The 22,843-nt window shown below is 56.9% G+C and overlaps 1 protein-coding gene across 5 annotated transcripts; it reads left to right on the forward strand.

The window, feature by feature from the left end:
- Positions 1 to 229: 229 nt before the first annotated feature.
- MLLT6 (MLLT6, PHD finger containing) lies at positions 230 to 22,590 on the forward strand. 5 transcript variants are annotated; one of them, XM_067022075.1, is made up of 20 exons: positions 230 to 572; positions 1,786 to 1,865; positions 2,353 to 2,407; positions 2,658 to 2,767; positions 3,755 to 3,858; positions 4,105 to 4,198; positions 6,409 to 6,564; positions 7,218 to 7,316; positions 9,820 to 9,958; positions 10,596 to 11,210; positions 11,665 to 11,846; positions 12,080 to 12,188; positions 13,396 to 13,462; positions 13,681 to 13,820; positions 14,312 to 14,509; positions 14,614 to 14,702; positions 15,832 to 16,181; positions 16,612 to 16,702; positions 17,725 to 18,081; positions 18,711 to 22,590. In XM_067022075.1, the coding sequence occupies exons 1-20, from the start codon at positions 464 to 466 to the stop codon at positions 18,750 to 18,752; spliced, it is 3,186 nt and encodes a 1,061-aa protein (XP_066878176.1). In that variant the 5' UTR covers positions 230 to 463; the 3' UTR covers positions 18,753 to 22,590. The 5 variants fall into 5 exon arrangements, with proteins under 5 accessions (XP_066878176.1, XP_066878177.1, XP_058902489.1 ...); XM_059046506.2 differs by having other exon boundaries at positions 231 to 572; positions 9,820 to 10,039; XM_059046507.2 differs by having other exon boundaries at positions 231 to 572; positions 6,412 to 6,564; positions 9,820 to 10,039.
- Positions 22,591 to 22,843: the final 253 nt, after the last annotated feature.

The following is a 22,843-nucleotide window of genomic DNA, read 5'->3' on the forward strand; positions in this document are numbered from 1 at the left end:
AGCGAGCGGAGGCGCGCGGCCATGGCTGCCGCGGCCGGGCAGGGGGGCCGGGGAGGCGGCGCGTGAGCGGGCGGCGCGGGGCGGGCGGGCGCCCGCGATGTGCCACTCGGCACCTCCCCCGCCGGGCCCGGGCTGCGCGGCGGCCGGGCGGCCCTGGTAGCTGGGCGTGCGGCTCGGAGGGGGCGAGCCCGGCGCGCGGGTCTCATTGTTGAGGGGGGGGGCCCGTCGGGGCATGAGGGCGAGAGCACGGCGGGGGGGGCGGCCAGACAGAGCGAGCGAGGAGGAGGAGGAGGAGGACGCCGAGGAGGAGGAAGGAGGAGGCAAAGAAAAGAAGCGGCGGCGGCGGAGGAGGAGGAGGAGGGAGCGAGGAGGCGCGCGGCCCCCCGCTCCCTCCCTCCCCCCCTGACCCCCGACCCCCGCCGGCCGGCCCCCCGCCCCAGCCCCGGAGGGAGCTCATGGGAGTATGAAGGAGATGGTAGGAGGCTGCTGCGTATGTTCGGACGAGAGGGGCTGGGCCGAGAATCCGCTGGTCTACTGTGATGGGCACGCGTGCAGCGTGGCTGTCCACCAAGGTACGGGGGTGGCCCGCGGGGGGGCGGAGGGACCCAGGGGGCGGTGTGGGCAGGGAGCCCCCGGCCGCGCCCTCTGGAGACCTCCCGGGGCTCGGGCGCCCCTCCCCCACCCCACCTGAAGAGAAGGGAGGAGTCGGGGGGCTGCCCCCGCCCGGTCCTGGAGGACCGGGTCAGGCATTGTTTTCTTGCCTATTGTTCCAGTCCCGCGCCCCCCATCCCAAGTTGAGGGAGTTTGGGGACAGTCTAGGGGCCAATGAGTGCACTCTCCGCGCCCCACACCGCCAGTGTCGGGGCTGCTTGGAGAATGTTTACCTGCGAGGTGTCCCCTCCCGCCCGGTTATTTTGGTCCCGGCTCTCGGAGGGAGAGGTCAAGGGGGGGGGGTCATCCTCCCCTCCTGCTTCCGGATACTGGGAGGAGCGGAATTGGGAAGGGAGGAGAAGAGTCCCAGGGGAGAGGGGACTCCTAAAATCCTCCGGGGAAGAGTTGCAGATAGGAGAGAGGTTGCGCAGGGGGCCGGGAATCGAGAAGAGGGAGGTTTGGAGTTTCCCCCAGCAGCACATGGTTCGGGAGTTAACTCCTTGAGGAATCTTGCCGAGGGCGCAGACTGGCATCTCCCGCCTGTCTGGCACAGCCAGCTGGCCCCCCCCCTTCCTGGGACAGCCCTTAATCCTGTCGCTGTCGGGTCTTCCCGCCACTCTCCTATTGGTTACCTGCACTGCACCTGCTCTCGGCCTTGACTTTTGAGCTGTACCTATTATAGTTAGTGGCAGAAGATGAGCTCCCTAGACCCCCGACTTCCCCGCCTCTTCCATTACTGGCCCTTTAAGAAATGCCCCCCCCAATAACAACAAAACGCGTTTGTCTATCGTAAATGTTGTTCCTCTGATTTTCTCTTCCTGATGATGAGGACTGGTCCTGGCAGGAGCTGGGAAACAGAAAGCTGGGTACAGAAAGGGCATGAGGGGAGGATCTTCTAGAAGTTTAAGGTCAAGGACTCAGACTTCCCACCTCTGCTTGGAGGACTTGGTTGTGTGGTTGAAAGCTGGCTGCGTGCTGTTGGGCATTCCTTGTGGTCCTGCTGTCTAGTGAGTGCCCCCCAGGCTGGGACCAGCCCCCTGGCCTAGTTCCTTAGAGTCACCCCCCTCCCCCAGTTATTCTGGGAACAGCCACTGGTGACAGATTTGCTTGGTGATTCTCCTCCCTCATCCCCAGCTTGCTATGGCATCGTCCAGGTGCCAACAGGACCCTGGTTCTGCAGGAAATGTGAATCTCAGGAGCGAGCAGCCAGGGTGGTGAGTTTGAGACTCCTCTCTCCCCTCCTGTACACCTGAGCATCCCCCCCTCCCCACCGAGCTAGGGGACTCTGAGGCTGAGGCTGGGGTGGGACTGTCACACAGGATTTCCTGTTTTCTGCACACCTATCACCAACCCCATCTCTCCCTCAGCTTATCCCTCACTCTGCGTCACCTCAGGCACCGGGCCTTTTATTTTTGTTTGCTTGTTTGTTTGAGCTTTTTATTATGGAAAGTTTCCAACCTGTACAAAAGTAGAGGGAATGCTATAATGAACCTCATGTTGATGTGGATCACCCGTCTTCAACAATGGTCACTCGTGGTCAATCCTGTTTTCTCTGTACCCCCACCAGTTCCTCCTTAGACATCTTATCATTACATTCTGGGGCCCTCTGAATGTGTTCAGGGAGGGCCCAGCTCAGCAGATCCCCCACCCTCTTTGGGAAAGCCCACCCCCCCAAACCCCTGTGCCCCCTTTTATTGGCAGAGGTGTGAGCTGTGCCCACACAAAGATGGGGCATTGAAGAGGACTGACAATGGAGGTGAGGGGGCTGCTGAGCCCCAGGGCTCATCTGTTGAGGTCAGCAAGGCCCCCTGAGCAGGGTCTGGGAAGGCAGGAGTGGTCTGTGGGTGGGGGTGGAATGCAGAGGCTGGTTTCCCTTCCCTTCCCTGGCTGGCAGTGGAGTCTGATGGGAAGGCCATGGAGGAGGGGACCATCTGCAGTATCGGGTTGTGAGAGGTGGGGGTCTTGGGCTCGCCATCGCAGCTGAGGCCAGCCCCACACTGCCCCAGGCTGGGCCCACGTGGTGTGTGCCCTCTACATCCCTGAGGTGCAGTTTGCCAACGTGCTCACCATGGAGCCCATCGTGCTGCAGTACGTGCCTCATGATCGCTTCAACAAGGTCAGCGGCCCCTACCATGCCCCATACCAGTCCCTTCCCTAGCCAACCATTCTTGGGTCCCTCTAGCCCTTTCTTCATCCAGTGTAATTTGATTCTGTCCAACCTACACTTTCGGGGAACTCAGGAGGTGGGTAGGCACCTTCCACTGATAGATTCACGCTCGTGCTCTGGAACTCAAGTGAAATAGTAGGCTCCCTTGCAGAAGTACTGCCTGAAGGTAGACCTTAGCGATCAGTTCACTTATTCATTCACTGAGCATATTTTACTGAGTGCCTACTATGTGCCCAAACTGAGGCAAGATGCTAGACACATAGTGTTTAGATTGATCAAGACAGGTGTGCTCGCTGCCCCACGGAACTCACACTTCTGTGTGGGAAGACTATAGATATCAATAAACAGGCAAATAAAGTAAATGCAACTTGTGTTAAGTGCTGTAAAGAAAACAAACAATGTACTGAAATAAAGGATACCCTGCGGGGGGCGAGGTGGGGCTTACTTTAGATAAAGTAGTCAAGGAAAGAGACATTTTGGTTGAGACCTGGGGGATGAGAAGGAGCCATCCTTGATGAGGGGGGAGAGTTCCAGGTACCAGGCAGAAGGAATAGCATGTGCAGAGGCCCAGAGGTGGGGATGAACTCACCGGTGAGGAAGGCAGACACAGTCCCTGGCCTTATAGGGCTCACCATCCAAGGACTGCACTGTCCAGTATAGTAGCTACTGGCTACATGTGGTTATGTAAATTAATTAAATAGAATTTAAAATTCAGTTCCTCAGTCACACTAGCCACATTTCCAGTGCTCGGTAGCCTATGTGGTTTGTGACTGCTGTATCGGACAGTGAGTGCAGTATAGAACAGTTCCATCATCACCAAAAGTGCTTTTGGATACCCCTGACTTAGGATCATGTGGAGAGGATGGAATTGAGGGGGGAGACCAAAGGATCCCTCAGGTGGAAGGGAGGAGGGCACGATTGTACTGTATCCTGCAGACATGTTACATCTGTGAGGAGCAGGGCCGGGAGAGCAAGGCAGCCTCAGGAGCTTGCATGACGTGTAACCGCCATGGATGTCGACAAGCTTTCCATGTCACCTGGTGAGAGCCCCGCCTGCCCTGCACCCACCCCGAAGGGTTCTCTAGCCAGCTGTACCAACCCCCTCCGAGGTTTGCCATGGGTGACTGCCAAATAGGTTCATCCTAGCTGCTGTGTCTTTGGAGATGATGGCAGTGCTTTCCTTGGGTGGTCTCGGCTTCACCCCAGCAGGGATCTAGGAGGGTGCAAGGGAGGTGGCAGGTCTGGTTTGTGGCCACACCCTTCTCAGGCTGACCTCTCTTGGTTAGTGCCCAAATGGCAGGCCTGCTGTGTGAGGAGGAAGTGCTGGAGGTCGACAATGTCAAGTACTGTGGCTATTGCAAATACCACTTCAGCAAAATGGTGAGTTTCATCCGGGCATGAGTGGGTCAGTCAGCCATGGTTTAGAGGGTATGGGCTCCAGGCCAGGCCAGTGCCTGGTGCTGGGAGGACAGACGTGGAAGGAACTATGTCCCTGCCCTTGAGGAGCTCACCACTGGATGAGGAATAATTGAAGCACCGTTGAGGGGTGTGAATCAGAGCCGAACCAGGCTCCATCCAGAGGACGGAGCTCAGGCCCTGCCTGTCAGAGTCTGGGAGGCTTCAAGAAAGAGGCAGCATTTAAGCTGAGCCAACATTTGTGGAGCTTGCTGTGTCCCAGCCTCTGTACTAATCTCTTTATATGTGTTTTTTTGTGTGATCTTCCCCCAAACTCTAAGAACTAGGTGTACTGCATTTCCCCGTTTTTATGGATGAGTAAGCTAAGACCCACTAAGATTATGTTATTTATCTCACAGCTGGTGTGTGGGATTCAGAACAGACAGTCTGAAGCTCCTCAGGAGCCTGCTAAGCAAAGACAGAGAGAAAGGAATCCCAGGCAGAGGGATTAGCATGGATAAAGTCCCGAGATGAGAAAGAGCATTCATAAGCAGAAGAACAGGGTGTGTGGTAGGGACAAGGCAGGAGATGAGGTGGAAAAGCTCAAGCAGGGCCAGAGCTGGATTTGCTTCTGCCCCAGGTTCAGGGGCCCAAGGGGTACTAATCCATATTTGTGGAGAGACGTGCATTTCCAGAAGCTGTGGGGTATCCTGGAGAGGTATGCTGTGGCCTGACTGGGAAGGCAGCTTGGACCTCACCCCCAGGCCACAGGCTTGTAACGCTGCTTGAAAGCAAGAGAGTAGTAACACGATCAGATTTGTGTTTCAGGAAGATGACCCTGGCAGCCACTGTGAAGCCAGATCTGAAGGGCCAGGGCGGCGGCTGGGAGACAGCTGCGAGAAAGGGGCGATGGAGGGATGAAGCTGGGTTCTAGAACCATTTCTAGATAGACTTGCCTACCTGTCGGGGTAGCTGAGAAGGAGGAGTTGAGGGTGGCACATAGGATCCAGGCTATCAGTTCTGGGTGGATGGGGCTTGAGCACTTGAGGGTACTGTGAACAGGTGGTGCAGTAGGCTTCTGTAGGGCCAGCGTATGTCCTGGTCTGCCCCAGAGAGTCCCAGTTTGTGCCTTTTGCCCTGGTATAATTATTAATAGCTCCCCTTTTCATTTTCAGAAGTGTCCTACTTAGGATTGTTAAGTCATAGGGTCATCTAGGTGCAGGGTTTGATATCCACTTAAGACAAGGTAGGGAGCTCGGTTTGGTTCATAGGAGGTGCCAAGTGGAGATGTTCAGATTTGGTGGCTGTGAGGCCTCTGGGCAGGGTGGCCATGGCAGCCCCAGGTGTATAAGGCTGGGGCTGGAATCCCTGGGTGCCCATCAGGTAGGGGGCTCAGGTGTGAAGAGAACCATGAGGTGGGGAGTTTAGAGCTCAGCAGAGTAGAAGCAGTGCCCACCGCTGGGGAGGAATGGGGTCAGACAAGGCCTGAAATTAGTCCTTGCATTTGACAGTTGGGAGGTACTGGGTGACCTTAGGGGGAACAGCTATAAGTCTAGGACAGGTGAAGTCATCAGCCTAGGCGGTGGGGAGTTCAAGGCCCTGGCTGGGAAGAATGGAAGCACAGGGGTTGTTTGGGTTTTTCTTATGGATGTTTACTCCCCCCACCCTACTTCTTAAGGGCAGCAGGTCCTTTTGGACAAAAGGAACCACTGTGTTTGGTGGAGGGCCAGGAACAAAGGAGAAGGGGTGATGGCTGGAGCAAGGTGTCTGGAGGAGAGGATGGGGTATGGAGTACAGGGGAGCAGGGGCCCCCATGAGGGCTGTCCTGTATGTCCTCCACCCCAGGGAAGGAAGTGGTGGTGGGCCGTGGCCCAGGGCCTGAGAGGGGCCAAGAGGGCACCATGAAAAGAGGTGGGCGGAGAGTGAGAGGCCTACCTCCATCCATGCCTTGCTGGGCCGAGACGCCCCACCTCTTCTGGGCCTCAGTTGCTGCTGAATCTTGTGCACTGGACAAGCCAGCAGGGAAACTAGGATTCCAGTCTAGGGAACGCACTTCCATTCAGCAGAGTATCATTAAGGACCCAGGGCCCTCTTAGTGACAGGCAGGGTTGGGGTGGGGGGTCCCTGATCTTCAGGAACCTTTCCCTGGGCTAGTGAGAGGAGGGTATGGCAGTTCCTCTCGGTTCTCTCCCCAGAAGACATCCCGGCACACGAGTGGGGGAGGCGGCGGAGGAGGGGGAGGCACAGGGGGAGGCGGTAGTGGCTTCATCGCTGGCCGGAGGAGCAGGTCGGCCTCGCCATCCACGCAGCAGGAGAAGCACCCTTCCCACCACGAGAGGGGCCAGAAGAAGGTAAAAGTCTTTTCCGTCTACCCCTCCTGCGCACTCACAAACACCTGTTTCTTTCAAGAAGCCACCACAGCTATCCGGAAGGCCATAGGGCCTACCCCCTTCCTTCCTCTGAGGCCACTGAGGGCAGAGAGGGGACTGAGGAAGTGACATGTGAGGGTTATGGAGGTTGAGGTGAAGGCTTGGCTTCCCTGGGGCTCTTTGTATCTGTGTGGTTCCTCCGTGTCCTCCCCATGACACGACAGTGTCCCCAGCATTTGCACACACACCACAGTCTAGCCATGTGTCGGTCCCGTTTGTAGGTGCACATGCCTGCGTCCCCGCCACACGTCACAGAGTGCCTGGCTCCCGTCCCTCCGCACAGCTCCGTGTCCCGGGTGTGTGCTCACATGAGTGGTGCTCTGTGTCACTGGCATGATAATGGGACCGGCTATTTTTAGCAGGCAGTGAGGAGGAGGGGGAAGGGCTGTCGGCTCTCAGAGGAACCTGCCTGGGCCACTCCTGTCCCGCCAAAGTCCCCCAGTCCCTCCATAGGGGGAGATGGTGCCCACAAAGCCTCGTCCTTGAAAGGACCCCACTCCCCACATGCATGTGCTGTGTTTATCCTGACCCAGACTGTTCCCCCACATCAGTTCCGGTCCCTTCTTCCTCCCCAGAGTCGAAAGGACAAAGAACGCCTTAAACAGAAGCACAAGAAGCGGCCTGAGTCACCCCCCAGCATCCTCACCCCACCTGTGGTCCCCACTGCTGACAAGGTACTGCTGCCTACACCCTGGAGGGATGGCCGCAGCAGCGGGAGGGAGGCACAGGGTGAGGGGTCAGGGTGAGCACCGCTGGGCACCTCCACAGCTTCAGGTTAATATGCCTCTGCTCCACCCCCTCCCCCCAACTCCTGTTCTAGCCCAGGAGGGGCCTCTGCTCCTCAGCCACACCAATCACTGACCAACCGGGAGAGTAGGGGTGGGGTGGGGGGCACCGCCCTGCCTGCTGGCTGCCAGATGTTCACATCTGCCTCTGTCCAGACAGAGGGCCTCAGCACCGGGCTCCTGTCTGCAGGTACAGTACTCATGGTGTTTCTCTGATTTTCTGGGGCCCATTTCCCCAAAGAGAGGCAGAGAGGACCCCTTCACTCTCATCCCTCCTCCACATCAGGAGGCTGCCCAGAGCCTGTCACCTAACCAAAAGCCCGCCCCATGCAGGCCGGAGGGACTGAAAGTGTGGCCCTTGATGGCTTGCGGGGCAGGCCTGTGGACCACACCCTGAAATCCCCACTGATCCCACCTTCCCGGTAGGGGCATGGCATGTCAGGCCTGACTCCAGAAACTGGCAACATCTGGATAAGCAACCAGCAGGCCCTACCCGAGGCCAGGGAATGGCTAATCCAAGCCAGAGCAACCCTCCCTGCCCCTCCTTCCAGCCCGTCCTCCCCACGGAAGGAGAACAGGGGCCTGGAGACACTGCCTCCTCCTGTCACCATTATTGCCCCATTCACCTCCACTGGCCTCAGGAGGTTGGCAGAGCTCTGGGCATCTTAGCAGGAGGCTCAGGTATCAGGTTTCCAGGGTGATGTTGCTGTGGCAACTGTCCCAGTAACCCTCTCCCCTCCCTGCTGCCCAGGGCTCACCTGGAAAAGCTTCCTGTCTGCGCCCTCTGGTCTTTCCCTGAGGTTTGCAGGCAGGGGGAACGAGAGGGCCAGAGATCTAGGAGTTATCCTAGTGGCCGGACGTCCCTTTGGATGTGTTGGAGCACTCTGCCCATCCCCCTCCACCGACCCCAGCATTTCAGCCACCCCTCCCCCGGGCCCTCTCCTCCCTTGCTCTCATAACCACATCTGGCTCCCTTCAGAACTCCAGCTGTTGAAAAGAACAAAGAAAAAGACAAGAGACCGGGGCTCCGCCCAGGAAAGGGCAGCACAGGGTGGCTCTCGTTCTCCCATCCATCCTCCCTCTGGCATTTATTCATTTACTGAATACCTGGTCTCCACCAGGAGGAAAAGCCACCCCTGGTAGTAATACAAAGCCCTGACTCACTCACCACATGCCAGGCTCCCTTCTGGAACAGGGGGATGGAGGGGATGCCTGGGGGATTTGCTCATTTAATCCCCCAAATAATCCAATGAAGTAGGTATTTTATTAACCCCATTTAATAAATGAAGAAACTGAGGCACAGAGAAGTTAAGTAATTTGCCTAAAAGTACACAGCTAGGGAGCGGTGGAGTCAAGATTTGAACCCGGGCAGTCGGGCTTGAAGGCCCGTTCTCTTAACCACCACAGGACACTGTCTCTGCAGTGTATCACTAGCAGCCATGCCATCAGAATCATCATCATTATCGACCCCATACTATGTATCTGGCACTGTGGTCCTCGTAATTCTCCAAATAGGCATAATTAGCCCCATAAGGACACTGAAGCTCGGTGAGGTTGAGACCACACAACATGACACGGTGGTAAACGGCAGAACCCACCAGGCTCACAGACCCCAGAGACCCCGCTCTTCCAGCCACTGCTGCCGCCCTCAGACATGGGGGACCGTATCTTGCAGTACAGTGTGGCACCTGATGGCTGATGTGGGTGGGTACACGATACCGGGAAATAAGAGGACAGAAAGATTTGTTCCACCCCAGGTGGCTATAGGGTGACTTCACGGGAGAGGGGGCTTACGAGCTGGATTTGGAAGAAGACATTTCCCGGGAAGAGGAAGGCTAGGCTCTCCAGGCAGAGGGCTGGGCATGGAAGTTCAGGTTGTCTAGGAAGGGCATGGAGTGGCCAGGGAGCGGGCTGTTGGCCAGGTGGCTGCATCTGGGGGTGAGCATGGAGGGAGTGGTGGGGACTGGGGGGCCCAGGAATGGGGCCAGGGCAGCCCATTCTCCTTGGAGTGTCTCTTCCCTGCGTACACCACTTCCCAGTACAAGTCCAGCCCTCTTAGGCCTAAGTATTTCTTAAATGAGTGACTAAGAAGATACGTGCCTCAGTACAGGCTCTGGGACTGTTTTCATCTCTCGCCTGCCCGAGGTGAAGGACAGACAGTTTCTTGGGTTCAGAGCTCCCAACTCTTCACACCCAGAAGCTACAGAGCTGCCTCCCCATCTCCCTGGTCTAGGAGCTCCTGCCACTGTCCCCTTGCCCGAAGATACTTCCTGAAGCTAACTCTGGGCTCTCCCAGTAGAGCCCTAGGTCCTGTGTCCTCCTCCACTCCCAAGTCAGGGTGAGCCCAGACCCTGGGAGCCGGCCTCGAGCCTTCCTCTCCTCCTTCCCTCAGGTCTCCTCCTCAGCTTCCTCCTCCTCCCACCATGAGGCCAGCACTCAGGAGACTTCTGAAAGCAGCAGGGACTCAAAGGGGAAAAAGTCTTCCAGCCATGGCCTAAGTCACAAGGGGAAGAAGCTGAGCAGTGGGAAAGGTGTGAGCAGCTTTACCTCCGCCTCCTCCTCTTCCTCCTCCTCCTCTTCCTCCTCCTCTGGGGGGCCCTTCCAGCCTGCAGGTGAGTGTGGGCATCCCGGAGGAGGCTGGGAGCGGGACAGTCTTTGGCCCTGAGCTTTTCTACCAAGGGCCTTTTAATGTTGGTTTGCGTCTCATTTGCTTCCTAAATTGGTTGAGGTGGGGCAAATCCCCACCAAGTGACTCCTCTCCATACCCTCCCCTCAGCCCTCTCCTCTCGAGATGGAACTCCCCTCTGGTCTCCCTCAGGGCCCACCTCTCCAACCCCCATAACCATATTCATTATCCCCTGCACTTAGGCTGTCAGGTACCATTTTTAAAGCACCAACTCTAATCTCCTGTAATTTCTGTAGTCATCGAGTGAGGTCACTAGGGTGGTGCTAGGGTGCTAGGGTGGTATTCTCCTCCTACTCTATCACAGGTGGGAAAGCTGGAGGGCGGGGACACTCGTCCCAGGACGCAGAGACAGTGGCAGAGCTGGGACAGGAAACTCAGCTTCCCCATCCCCTGACCAGAGCTCTCTCTACTAGTGCACGCTGGGAGCAGGAGGGAGGCAGGGGATCTGGGGTCCAACTGTAATTCCGTTTCCCCCTCTGCAGTTTCGTCCCTGCAGAGCTCCCCTGACTTCTCTGCATTCCCCAAGTTGGAGCAGCCAGAGGAGGACAAGTACTCCAAGCCCACAGCACACCCCCCTTCCGCTCCTCCCTCTCCCTCAGCCCCCGAGCCCCCCAAGGCTGACCTCTTTGAGCAGAAGGTGGTCTTTTCTGGCTTTGGGCCCATCATGCGCTTCTCCACCACCACCTCCAGCTCAGGCCGGGCCCGGGCCCCGTCCCCTGGGGACTATAAGTCACCCCACGTCTCGGGCTCTGGGGCCTCAGCAGGCACCCACAAGCGGATGCCCACACTGAGCGCCGCCCCTGTGCCTGCTGAGGAGACCCCTGAGACAGGCCTGAAAGAGAAGAAGCACAAAGCCAGCAAGAGGAGCCGACACGGGCCAGGCCGTCCCAAGGGCAGCCGCAACAAGGAGGGCACCGGGGGCCCGGCCCTTCCCTCCCTGCCCGGTGCCCAGCTGGCTGGCTTTACGGCCACTGCTGCCTCACCCTTCTCCGGAGGTTCCCTTGTCAGCTCTGGCCTGGGTGGTCTGGCCTCCCGTACCTTTGGGCCTTCTGGGAGCCTGCCCAGCCTGAGCCTGGAGTCCCCCCTGCTGGGGGCAGGTTAGTGACCCCTGGGGATGGAGGGTATCTCAGGGCCCAGCCAGTCTAGTGAGGGGACAGAGGCACAAACATGCAGTTAGAAGGAATGTGATCGAAACTGCTCCAAAAGACAAAGGATGCAGATGACAGTCACCTCTGAGACACTCCCCCATACGCATTTTCTGCATGGTTGTAGCGGGAGAGATTGCCAACAGGACTTAACCAAGTTTGAGTTGGGGAATTAGAAAAACTGGGAATTCTCCAGGCTTTAGCAGGGCAGTGGAATAAGCAGGCATGGCAAGCAGATGTCACCCAAGCAAGAAGTGACATCTTTGCAGCAAGAGGGTGAGACTGGTGTGTGGCCAGATCCAGGGGAGTGTTCTCCTTGGGGAGAGGCTGCTCCAGCCACCTGACTAAGGTGGGGTGTGGGGGAGTGGTGACTAAGCTTCCCTCTGTGTCTGTCTTGTGCCTGTAGGCATCTACACCAGTAATAAGGACCCCATCTCCCATGGTGGTGGAATGCTGCGGGCTGTCTGCAGCACCCCCCTCTCCTCCAGCCTTCTGGGGCCCCCAGGGACCTCGGCCTTGCCCCGCCTCAGCCGCTCCCCATTCACCAGCACCCTCCCTTCCTCCTCTGCTTCTATCTCCACCACTCAGGTGAGGCCTTACTCCTGGGCTCCGCCATCCCTGGGCAGGTGGGGGACAGCCTGCTGAGGACCCCAGCTTTCCATGGGAATTTGAGAGATTGGGCTTGATCACCACCAGAACTTCTCCCTCTCTCTGGTCCTCTCTCCTCCCCAGCACACCTGGTCCCCTCCACCCCGGTGCACACAGTTGTGCTCTAGATCCAAGAATAACCACCAGGCTGGACTCTACCTCCTTTCCCTCAGGTGTTTTCTCTGGCTGGCTCCACCTTTAGTCTCCCTTCTACCCACATCTTTGGAACCCCCATGGGTGCCGTTAACCCCCTCCTCACCCAAGCCGAGAGCAGCCACACAGGTATGTGAGTCTCTGACCCCACTCCCCTTTCTTCCCAAAGGCCTGAGGGGCACCCGTCATCTGCTTGTCACCCCAGAAAGGATGGGAGGGCTTTCTGGCTGCCCCCACCCTCTGGCCATTGCCCACCCTGCAAAAAAACATTCCACACACAACAAACCTACATTTGCACATTAAAACCCCTGTGAGGAGGCGGGACAGGACAGGGCAGAAGAAATACTGCTCCATCTCACAAAACAAAAAGGCAGAGAGATGAATGACTTGCTCAAGGCAGTTGGGGTAGGGAAAGGCAGAGAGCAGCAGCTGAAATTCTGGTACCCTTGCTTCAAGCCTAGTTCTTTCACCGCTGTAGCCTAGCTCCCTGCTGGCCTCTTAGTGAGTTCTTGGGATCTGAGTTTACAGAGATCCCACCAGCTGGACAACAGGCTCTCTGGGTATTTAGGAGTTAAGGGGGCGGATCACAAGTGCCCCTCCCTCTCCCTGGAGAGTCAACCCAGCCCCAGAGAGCTGATTGGTGCAGAGGTACCACCTGGTCGGCTGGAGGGCGGGGCTTACCAGTTCAGGTAAACCTTAAGGGGACCGAATCTGAGAACCCTACAGAGTAGGTGACTGTATTTTTCCAAAACGCAAAGTGGAATTCAGTGGCCCAACAGAGGGTTTTGACGTCTAATTTTTTAGTTTATTAATATAAAAGTCATACAAAACTGATTATAATAGCTACAGTAATTAAGGCCTTGCTGCACGGCAGCTAAACGGTTCAGATTAACGCTTCACATTCACTACCTTATTTTAATCATAACAATCACTTCAGAGAGGTTAGTTTCAAGCCCGCGGTCACACAGCAAGTAAGTATCATATCCAAGTTCAACTCAGGACTGTGTAGGCCCCAAGTTTCTAAGACTCAGAAGTTGTAAGTTTTCCAGGAAAAAAATTGGGAGGTGGATCTGAAAGTAGCCAGGCTGCAGCAGCTTTTCTGCCTAGAGAAGGAGGAAGGGACGAGATCTCATGGCTTTGCCTCCCACGGCGCTGGGTTTCCAAGCCAGGGCTCCCAGCGCCTTAAGAACTAGAACTGGCTATCTGGGGTTGGGAGATCCTGGGGAAAGGGGTCTGCGGTAAGGTCCCAGATCCCGCACCCACTTCCCAGGCTGGGACTGTGAGGCCGACGGCACCTCTTCCTCGCTGATCCCTGCCCCCCCCCTCTCCTTTCAAGAGCCAGACCTGGAGGACTGCAGCTTCCGATGTCGGGGGACGTCCCCCCAGGAGAGTCTGTCTTCCATGTGAGGGAGAGAGTGGCGGCTTGGGGGAGGGGCTGGGAGCGGGGTGGAGGGACTGTCAGGGAGGAGAGGGCGGAGAGGTGGGCGCGGGTGGTTGGTGGGGGGGAGAGGGTGGGATCCAGAGGGGATGACTGAAACCCTTAAGGCAGGAGGAGGAGGGCAGGGAGACTGGAGTCGGGGAGTGAGATAAGCTTGAGCTCGGTTTTCCCTTCTGACCCCAGGTCCCCCATCAGCAGTCTCCCAGCACTCTTCGACCAGACAGCACCCTGCGGGGGCGGCCAGTTGGACCCAGCGGCCCCCGGAACGACTAACATGGAGCAGCTGCTAGAGAAGCAGGGCGATGGCGAGGCCGGAGTCAACAGTGAGAAGGGGTGACGTCGGGCTGGGTGACCTGTCCTGGGACACCCCCAGACTCGGTCCTTTCTCTCCGAGGTCCCCAAACGTCTTTAAGGTTCCGCCTGCGGCCCCGCCCCTGCCTTAACTCTGGCCAACCGCGGGCCTTGCCTTTAACCCTCGCTGGGTCCTGCTCCTGGGCCCGCCCCCTCTTCGCAGGGCTTTTGGCCCTCGCGACCTCCTGGCCCTTATTTTACTAAGCCCCAACTTCCGCCCACCCCTTCCCTGCCAAGCACTTGGCCTTCACCCCAAGCCTCAGACCCCACCTGTGGTCCTCATACCTCTGGTTCCCCAGGACTCACCTGCGTCCCTCGGTAGCCGGCGCCTTCTCTGATAGGTCTCAGTCCGATTTCCTCCGTCAGGCCCCGCCCCTCCAGGCCCCGCCCCCGGTCACCTGGCCCCGCCCCCAGCCTTTCCAGGGCCGCGGGGCTCAGGCGCTCTCTCGCCTTCTGTCTGCAGTCGTAGAGATGCTGAAGGCGCTGCATGCACTGCAGAAGGAAAACCAGAGGCTGCAGGAGCAGATACTGAGCCTTACGGCCAAGAAAGAGCGACTGCAGATTCTCAACGTGCAACTCTCTGTGCCCTTCGCCGCCCTGCCTGCCGCCTTGCCTGCCACCAACGGCCCTGTCCCTGGGCCCTATGGCCTGCCTCCCCAAGGTAAGGGGAATCCCACCCAGCCCGGGGATGGGGGCCTCTGCTGTGCGGTCGGAACTGGCCCTGACTCCAGCCCGTGACCTCCTTCCGTGATCCCCCTCCCTCAGCCGGCAGCAGCGATTCCTTGAGCACCAGCAAGAGCCCTCCAGGGAAGAACAGTCTGGGCCTGGACAACTCGCTGTCCACGTCTTCCGAGGTGGGCGCCACGGGGAGGGGCACGAGGGACGGGCAGGAGTGGGGAGGTGAAAGGTCCTTCTAGTCGCATCTCTACCTTGCGGCTATTGGAGGCTGGACGGTGGAGTGATTGGCTGAGTAATTGGTTGACTGACCCATTCATTCCTTCATTAAATAAGTAATAATTATGAGGTGCCTACTTAGCTCCAGGCATTGGCTAAGCAATGAGTGAGCAAATCGGACAGTCTTGCTCCTGGAGACAGGCTCAATCCAAGAAAATCAATAATTACAAATCAGGAAAAGTGCTAAGATGGAAATAATTTGAGGGCTATGAGAAAGAATGGAGGGTGGGATTCTTCTCTGAATATAAGGTAGTTAGGGAAGGCCTCTTTGAGAAGTGTTTGTGAAGAGTTTATTATAGTTTGTTGTAGCTGCACACAAAATAATCCCCGTGTAATTGCTGGCGGTTGGGGGAGCCGTTGCTATTGTCATATAGTGGTTGTTCTGGAAACCAAACAAAGTGGGTTCTTGTTCTCCCTGCTACTTTCTAAATGTGTGACTTGGGCAACAATAATCATAATGGTAACCGACATTAATTGCATACTTGCCCTTTGTCATGTCCTGTGCTGAGACTTTTAAAGGGTTTGTGTGTCTCATCTTCACAATAGTTTTATGGAATAGGTTCTCCTCTCACCCCCATGTTATGAGTGAGGAAACTAAAACAGAGAAGCCACTCGAGCCATTAAGTTGTGGACATGGGATTTGAGCCTGAATCTTTCACTCCAGCTGCCTGCAGAGTTGTTTAGCCTGTCTAAGAACCAGTGGTTTCACTCATAAAAAGGCAGTAACGAGTTAGTACAGGTCAGGCACTGAACCCTGGGTCTGGTTCACCAGGTGGTCACTACCGTCATCCCTGTTCAGTGTTAAACAAGCATCATGAGGGGTGCTGGGCCCCTAGGAAGTGACTTGTGAAGGCTGTTTGGATTCTTAGCCTTTATCCCGGGCCTTGCTTCTTCCTGGGTGGCTCTGCCTGGGGGAAGGGGGTGGGTGGCTGTGCTCTGTGAGAATGCTGGTGGGTGCCGGGCCGGGGGCCAGAAAGGTCATGCTGGCCCCCTGCCCCTCTGACCCCTCCCTTCCCCCTCCCTCCCCAGGACCCACACTCAGGCTGCCCAAGCCGCAGCAGCTCGTCGCTGTCCTTCCACAGCACGCCCCCACCGCTGCCCCTGCTCCAGCAGAGCCCTGCTACTCTGCCCCTGGCCCTGCCTGGGGGCCCTGCCCCGCTCCCGCCCCAGCCACAGAATGGGCTAGGCCGGGCACCCGGGGCAGCAGGGCTGGGGGCTATGCCCATGGCTGAGGGGCTGCTGGGGGGGCTGGCGGGCAGCGGGGCCCTGCCCCTCAATGGGCTCCTGGGGGGGTTGAATGGGGCTGCCGCCCCCAACCCCGCGGGCTTGAGCCAGGCTGGCGGGGCCCCCGCGCTGCAGCTGCCAGGTTGTCTCAACAGGTGAGGGAGAGCTCAGTCTGGGGAAGGGAAGGGGGAGGCTGGCTCTGGGAGGGAATCCCCCCAAACACCCACAGTTCCTCAGAAGGAAAGCTGTCCTCTGATCTTACAGGGTCTAGACTCTAGTCACCCCAGGTTCTCCTTAGATGTTAGATGTGAGTGCCCTCCAGATGGTAGCTCTCCAGGGACAAAGTCGTCTGTTTATGCCTTGTACCCTAGCTAGCCTAGGTTTTCCTTCTGGGCAAGTTCTTCCCTCTGACGTGCCTCCCTCCCACTGTCCGCTCTGAGCTCAGTCCGTTTCGCTCTGGTCCTCTAATATCGCACATCCTGCCTCTCCCCACCTGGGTCTGAGGGAGTCTGGGAAGTTAGGGGAGCAGACGAGGAGGGTTCCGCTGTCCCTTCCCATGGTCTGTGATTTGTCCCCCTGCCTCAGCCTCACCGAGCAGCAGCGACACCTCCTGCAGCAGCAAGAGCAGCAGCTCCAGCAGCTCCAGCAGCTCCTGGCGTCCCCACAGCTGACCCCGGTAATGGCCCTCCCTTCCTGGGCCACCTCCCCTCCCCCAGCTCTGCTGGAAGGGCCCTCTCAGAGGGTCTGGGCCAGCCCAAGGAGGGCAGCCCCAGGCTGGGTGGAGATTGCCCCTAAGGGTCATGTGGGGTCAGAGGGCATAAGGGTTCCTCTCGGGGGGCCCCTGGGCACTGGGGAAGGGATGCTGTAGTGGCCCCAGATCACATCCTAGCGAGAGGATCTGGAGGGTAGTGGTTCCTCAGTTACTGAGCGTTTCCAATTCCAGCCCCAAGGCTCTTCAGTGGGGAACTTCAGGGTCTGCATAGAGCGGTGGCCGAGCAGGTGACAGACACCGCTTCAACCAGAGCAGCCCCTTTTAGGTCTTTCTTGTGTGTTGAGTTCTGCTAAGAATTCCTTTGGAGGAAAGGAATTCTTCCTTTTAAAAAGGAGGGAGTTGAAAAAATAGAAAAATATTCATTTTCATATAAAGAAACATGAGAAAGATACGTAAGAAACCAATTCAATTGGTTATCTACAGAGGCCAGATGGCAGCAGGGGTAAAAGCAAGATTTCTGAAGATAAGCCTTAATAAATCACTTTGGGTTTTTGAACACTGAAAATGCTTTGCCTATTCAAAGCAAAAATAAATGACTCTTAAGGGAAAAAACGAACGAAAAAGAGGGGAGTTGAAAACTATTGACCTCATTCAGTGTTTCTCAACTTGGGGTCATACCATCCCTGGGGACATTTGTGGTTGTCATAGCAACTGAGGAATTGATTTAGTGAGGGGGGGTGGGGCCGGGGATGTTAAACCCCCTGCACTTGGCCGATAGTGCGCCGGCTGACAAACGCTGATGGTGTGCAACCACTTTCTTGTCTGGATGGGGAGACTGAGGCCCAGAGGAGGGAGTTAGACGGAACCTTGACTGTCTCCCAGGTCTTTTGCCTCATGGTCCTAGTGTGATAGGATGGGGCCCAGGCCAATGAGGGCAAGATGACCCTGGGGACCACTGGCCAGTAAGCAATCTGGCCCCCTTGCAGGAACACCAGACTGTTGTCTACCAGATGATCCAGCAGATCCAGCAGAAGCGGGAGCTGCAGCGGCTGCAGATGGCCGGGGGCTCCCAGTTGCCCATGGCCAGCCTGCTGGCCGGGAGCTCCACCCCGCTGCTGTCCGCAGGCACTCCTGGCCTGCTGCCCACAGCATCTGCCCCACCTCTGCTGCCCGCCGGAGCCCTGGTGGCCCCTTCGCTCGGCAACAACACAAGTCTCATGGCCGCAGCAGCTGCGGCCGCAGCAGTAGCAGCAGCAGGCGGACCTCCAGTCCTCACTGCCCAGACCAACCCCTTCCTCAGCCTGTCGGGGGCGGATGGCAGTGGCAGTGGCCCCAAAGGAGGGGTGAGTAAGGTGTCCGGCTTGGGGGAGGGGCCGGGAGGGGGGCAGAGGGACGGTCCTGTCTCCCTCTCCTGGATGGGCAGCGAGGAAACATCAGAAGGTACATCGTCAGATGCACCATCAGAAGGAGGAAGGAAGCGGCTGCTAGGGCAGCAGAGTGCCCTGCTCTAGACCCCAGGGCCTCTGCCAGCACATGGGTGCCCTCCTGCAGATCCAGGAAAGATACACTTGGCACACGGCCTCATAGTGAAAGGACCAATTAGAAAACAGCGTTCCTCTGGGGAGACCCATTAGGAAAGGCGGTTTCCTCTCTGATTGGACCATTTAGAAGAAGATGATGCTCTGGGTGGGCCATTTCAAGAAAGGCCCTCCCCTCCCTTCTTCTTCTGAGGGCAAAGGGCCAGAGCCCGTGTGCTGCCCTCGGCTGGCACATGTCTGCTTAGCTGGGTGCCCTATGCAGGGCAACTCCCCCAGACACACAACACACACAAGGTGACCCTGGTGTGCAACCGCCAAAGCCCAGACCCTTAACTGCATCCAACATCAGCTTTCTTGACCCAGGAAGCTGTTCTCAACTGGGTGTTAGGACCACACACCTCCCAAAGCCCCAGTCTTCCTTCCTCTTTTTCCAGACTGCTGACAAAGGAGCCTCAGCCAACCAGGAAAAAGGCTAAATCCACCCAGGCTCCTGCTGACCCCCCAAGTGGAGGGGCAGATCCTGGTCTGAGGGGTCCCAGCCTGGAGCGGGCACCTGCACCCAGACACTGGAGAGCCCCGGCCCAGAGCACGTGCCGAGGCCCGGGGAGTGTGGGGCGCTCCTGGTGCCGAGGACTGAGACCGAGAGGGGAGCCCCTTCCATCTGGCCCCCCTCCCCCTCTGCACTGGCGCCTTCGTGAGGGGCTCAGAAGGAGGACAGCCTCCAAGCCCGCCTAGGAGCCCCCACTCTCAGCGAATGTTTTGAGGTTCCCCAGAGAGCAAAGTGGGCCATGGCATAAGTGGGGGGTTGGTTGAACCCACCACGTAAAATGGATTAGCACTTGAGTGGGATAAGTGGGGGGCTAGGCCCTGGGCCTGCCCCTGTGCAGAAGTCTTTTACGGAAGAACGGGTGGCCCTACTTGACCTGCAGTTTCTTCCCAACTTGGGCAGATGGCAAGAGGGCTTCCTTGGACTGTTTCTCGCTGGGCCCCTTCCCCCGCCCCAGACAAGGGTCACAAGCTGAGCTTGTAAAAGCCCACAGACAAGGGGGCCGAAGAAGGGGTAGGATGGCATCAAATTTGGCCCAAGCCTCCCTACCTCTGGGGGTTGGGCCCTAGTGATGGGCTGGGGGAAGGCAGGGGGTGGGCGGCCCAGCCCCCTCGATCCCCTGCCCCTTGTTTGCACTATTGGATTTAGGAGTGCCGAGGGTGGGGAGATGGAGCTGCCTGACTCAGAGAGCGTGTATGCGTGTGCGTGTGTCTGTCCGTCCGTCTGTCTGTGTACCCCTGGAGCCCGGGCAGCCGAGGGCAGGGATAGGAGCAGTGCTCTGATGAGGCAGTGTCAGAGTGGCGCTCCCAGCTCTTGTTTGCACCCTCTCACCTCACCAACTTTGGTCTCTCTCTGGGGCCCGAATGGTTAACAAAAACCAGAACCATACTCCAATACTGGAGAGCAACTGGGGGCTGGGGGGCTTTGAATCAGGGTAATATCCTGCCTTTCCTCCCCCAGACTCCACATGGTCTCAGTGCCCCCTCAGCGCTCCCCTTCCCCCACTAGATACTTGGTCCTGCTTCCCTGGCAAAGGGGAGCCCCAGGGATTGGGGGACGAGGCAAGGGGGGTAAAGTGCCACTTCTTTTAGTGAAACCTTCCTCCCAGGATTAGCCAGCCTGCCTTCCCGCACCCCACCCCCACCCACCAGGGGAGACTTAAGCTTACGCTGACCTGCAACTGTCCCTTCACCCACCAGCTATTTCCCCGGGGTGTAGCGGGCAATTCTCACCTTAAAGACTCCCCACCTGCCCAGAGCCTTTGGTGGCCAAGGTTGAGGGCCAGTGGGACAACCAGGAGAGGGGCGAGGTTGAAGCCTGTGTCTGTGTCTGTCGGGTGCACTGGGGTCGGAGCCAGGAGGAGCGTGGCCAGCTTCCCTGATGACCACGTCTAGTCAGTTTCTTTGCATGTGTGGATTTGTGTGTGTGTGTGTTTCTGTTTGGGTTTTTGTTGTTGTTGTTGGTTTTGTTTTTTAAATAAAGAAAAGAAGATGTGTATATTTTTGGCAATGACAGAAACGTAGTGCAGATATATTTTTGCCTGTGCTGCTCAACTGGTTTTTTTCTGATACTGAAAATAATATTAATATTCCTGTTGATAAGACTTTGTAAGATGTTAGGGAGCTGATAATGGAGGGGGTGGGTGGGATCCTTCAGAGGCAATTTCTTAGGCACTTGCAAGGGCTTGGGGGGAGGGGGGAGGCAGTTGTGATGACCTCAGAAATACTCACTTTTTATTAACGCTAAATATCAGTTAGAAAGAAATGATAGAATTCAGCATTTTATTCATCTTCATCTATTAAGCTGTCTAACTCCCTGCCCCCAAACCACTGAAAAGAAAAATAACCTTCAGAGATTCTTAGAAGAGTTGCTCATTCACACCCACACCCTTGCCCAAGGCCGGCCCACTTACAGCTGAAGTCAGCTTCTGTTCTGGACAGTGAGGGAAGTCGATCCACCCCAAGGCCGCTGTGGCAGAGAGTGAGAGGTCCAAATGACTTAGTGCACTGGAACCAAGACCTCCCCTTCCCTCCAGCACCCGGGAGTCTGGGGTTCTCATCTCCAAGAGTCTCTGTTTTCTGACTTTCCCCAGGCCGGGGTGCAGTGGCAGGTAGGCAGGTTAGATTTGAAGAAGGGACCCGGGCTGGGTATGGATTGGTGCTCTGCCTCAATTTGGGGCAGGGGGACATGCGAGTGGTGGTGCATTTCCTCTTTCGAGGGAGCTTTATAATAGGAAAGGTCTGGAGCACTTCAGGACGGAGTGGGGTCCCAGTGCAAGGGGTATGGATACCGATACACTCCCCCCCCCCCCCCCCCCCCCCCGGCTCCCAGGCTCAGTCCCTTTTTCTAGGATGAATTTGGATGGGGAGTAGAAAGGGATGCAGATTTACATATGGCTCTGTCTAGGGGAGGGGAAGGTTGTGTTTTGCAGGGCGGAAGTGGAGTTTGAAAATGCAGAGTGGAGCTTAGTATGTCATCCCCCTCAGCGCAGAGGTGTGATTGCAGTGTGCGTGCAGAGCCGCTGTCTGGCCTTGAGGTCACAACTAGCGCACGAATGTCTGAGCTGGAAGGGACCTGTCTTTAGGTGTCTTTTGAGCCAGCTCCTTGCTTCACAGGTGATAGCTCCAAGCCTAGGAGGGGCAGGGGCTCAGGCGCAGAGCCAGGACCAGCCCTCAGGACCTTGGCCTCCCGGTCCTCGGCTCTCCTGTCCCACTGCACTGCCTCCTTGTGGCTGTCCGTCTGTCCCTGTGTATGTGACGCGTGGGTGGTGTGAGTGCAGGGCTGTGCCGGGGTGGGGGGTATCTGTGAAGCACTGACTGTCCTAGCTCAGAGCTGATGGATCCTCTCCAGAGACAATGACACTTTAAAGGTTGCCTTTTCTTCTCTAAGTTTTTCCGATTTGTTTATGAGTTTTTCCCCTCAGACTCCTAGGTCTGTTGCTGCCTTCAGGCGCCCTTCCCTTGAGGCCGATGAGAGCACCCCTGCCCACTCCTGTCCTGAGTTCTAGGGAAGTACTCCTAGGAAGGGAGCCAGAGCCTGGGAAAGAGAAAGAGCCAGCTCTGAGAAAGGGTGACCTTCTCCACACTGCCCTTTCCCAAACTGGAAATGCAGACAAGTTTTCAAAGGCACAGGCTCCCCCTGCCAGCTTCCAGCATCTTCCTTGGTGTGTGGTGGGCCAGAGTTAAGGGTAGGCAGCTTGCCTCCAGTTCTCCTTTATCCCAATTTATTTCCTGGGGAGAGGTGCCTGGAGGGATTAAGGTCACTTCAATTGGGAATTTGCAGGAAAGTGGGGCATAGTACCCTGGCTCCCTCCAGTCACATCAAACCCGATTAAAAGTGTGTCTGGCTCCCAGCCACTTTGACTTGATCTACTGAAAAGTTGGGGACTGAGGGGGTGCCTTCATTGCCCTTTGGTCACGTCCTTCAGCCCAACTTGGGACTTAGGTGGTGGGACTGGAGACCCAAACCCTGGCTCCTCGCCTGTCCCCCCCCTTTCCGCCCCAGCCTGTCTCAATGTAGCAGACCCTTCCTAGGGGAGCAGGGAGGGGAAGCTACAGTTTGCAAACCCAGGGGCTCCTTTTTCATTCTTTCTAAAGCCTCCTTTATATCCTCAACCCAAAAGGCAATGCCCCTCCCCTGCCACCTCCAAGCCTGGAATTGTGCATAACCCGGATCTTGTATCTTTGTATAACGGATGTTATTTGTACGAAGGGCAGTTCGTAAACAGCACTTGTTCTTTTAATAAAAGAATGTTTTACAAAAAAAAAAAAAAAAAAAAATCCAAAGAGACCCTGCTTTGTCTGGCTTTACTGAAGGGAACACGGGACGGGGGCTGCCATCCGTGGGTGCCTTGGGAAGGGATGGGGGTTGGGGGGATGGTCAATGAACATTTCTTTAAGCACTTGGAATAGTAGTTCACAGACCAAAATGCACAACATACCCGAAATACCCTGCGTATTGAAAACGCAGATACCTGTGCCCCACCCATAAGAATGTAACATGTAGGCCTGGGCCAGGCGC

The sequence above is a fragment of the Kogia breviceps genome, chromosome 19 (genome assembly GCF_026419965.1).
Source record: "Kogia breviceps isolate mKogBre1 chromosome 19, mKogBre1 haplotype 1, whole genome shotgun sequence".
NCBI lineage: Eukaryota > Metazoa > Chordata > Mammalia > Artiodactyla > Physeteridae > Kogia > Kogia breviceps.

Excerpts from the sequence above, each read along its gene's own strand:
- MLLT6 (XM_059046506.2), top strand. The coding sequence starts at position 464 with ATGAAGGAGATGGTAGGAGGCTGCTGCGTATGTTCGGACGAGAGGGGC. Across the intron at positions 11,211-11,664 it reads GTCCCCCCTGCTGGGGGCAG|GCATCTACACCAGTAATAAG; the intron begins GTTAGTGACCCC and ends TTGTGCCTGTAG. Across the intron at positions 13,463-13,680 it reads CAGGAGAGTCTGTCTTCCAT|GTCCCCCATCAGCAGTCTCC; the intron begins GTGAGGGAGAGA and ends TTCTGACCCCAG.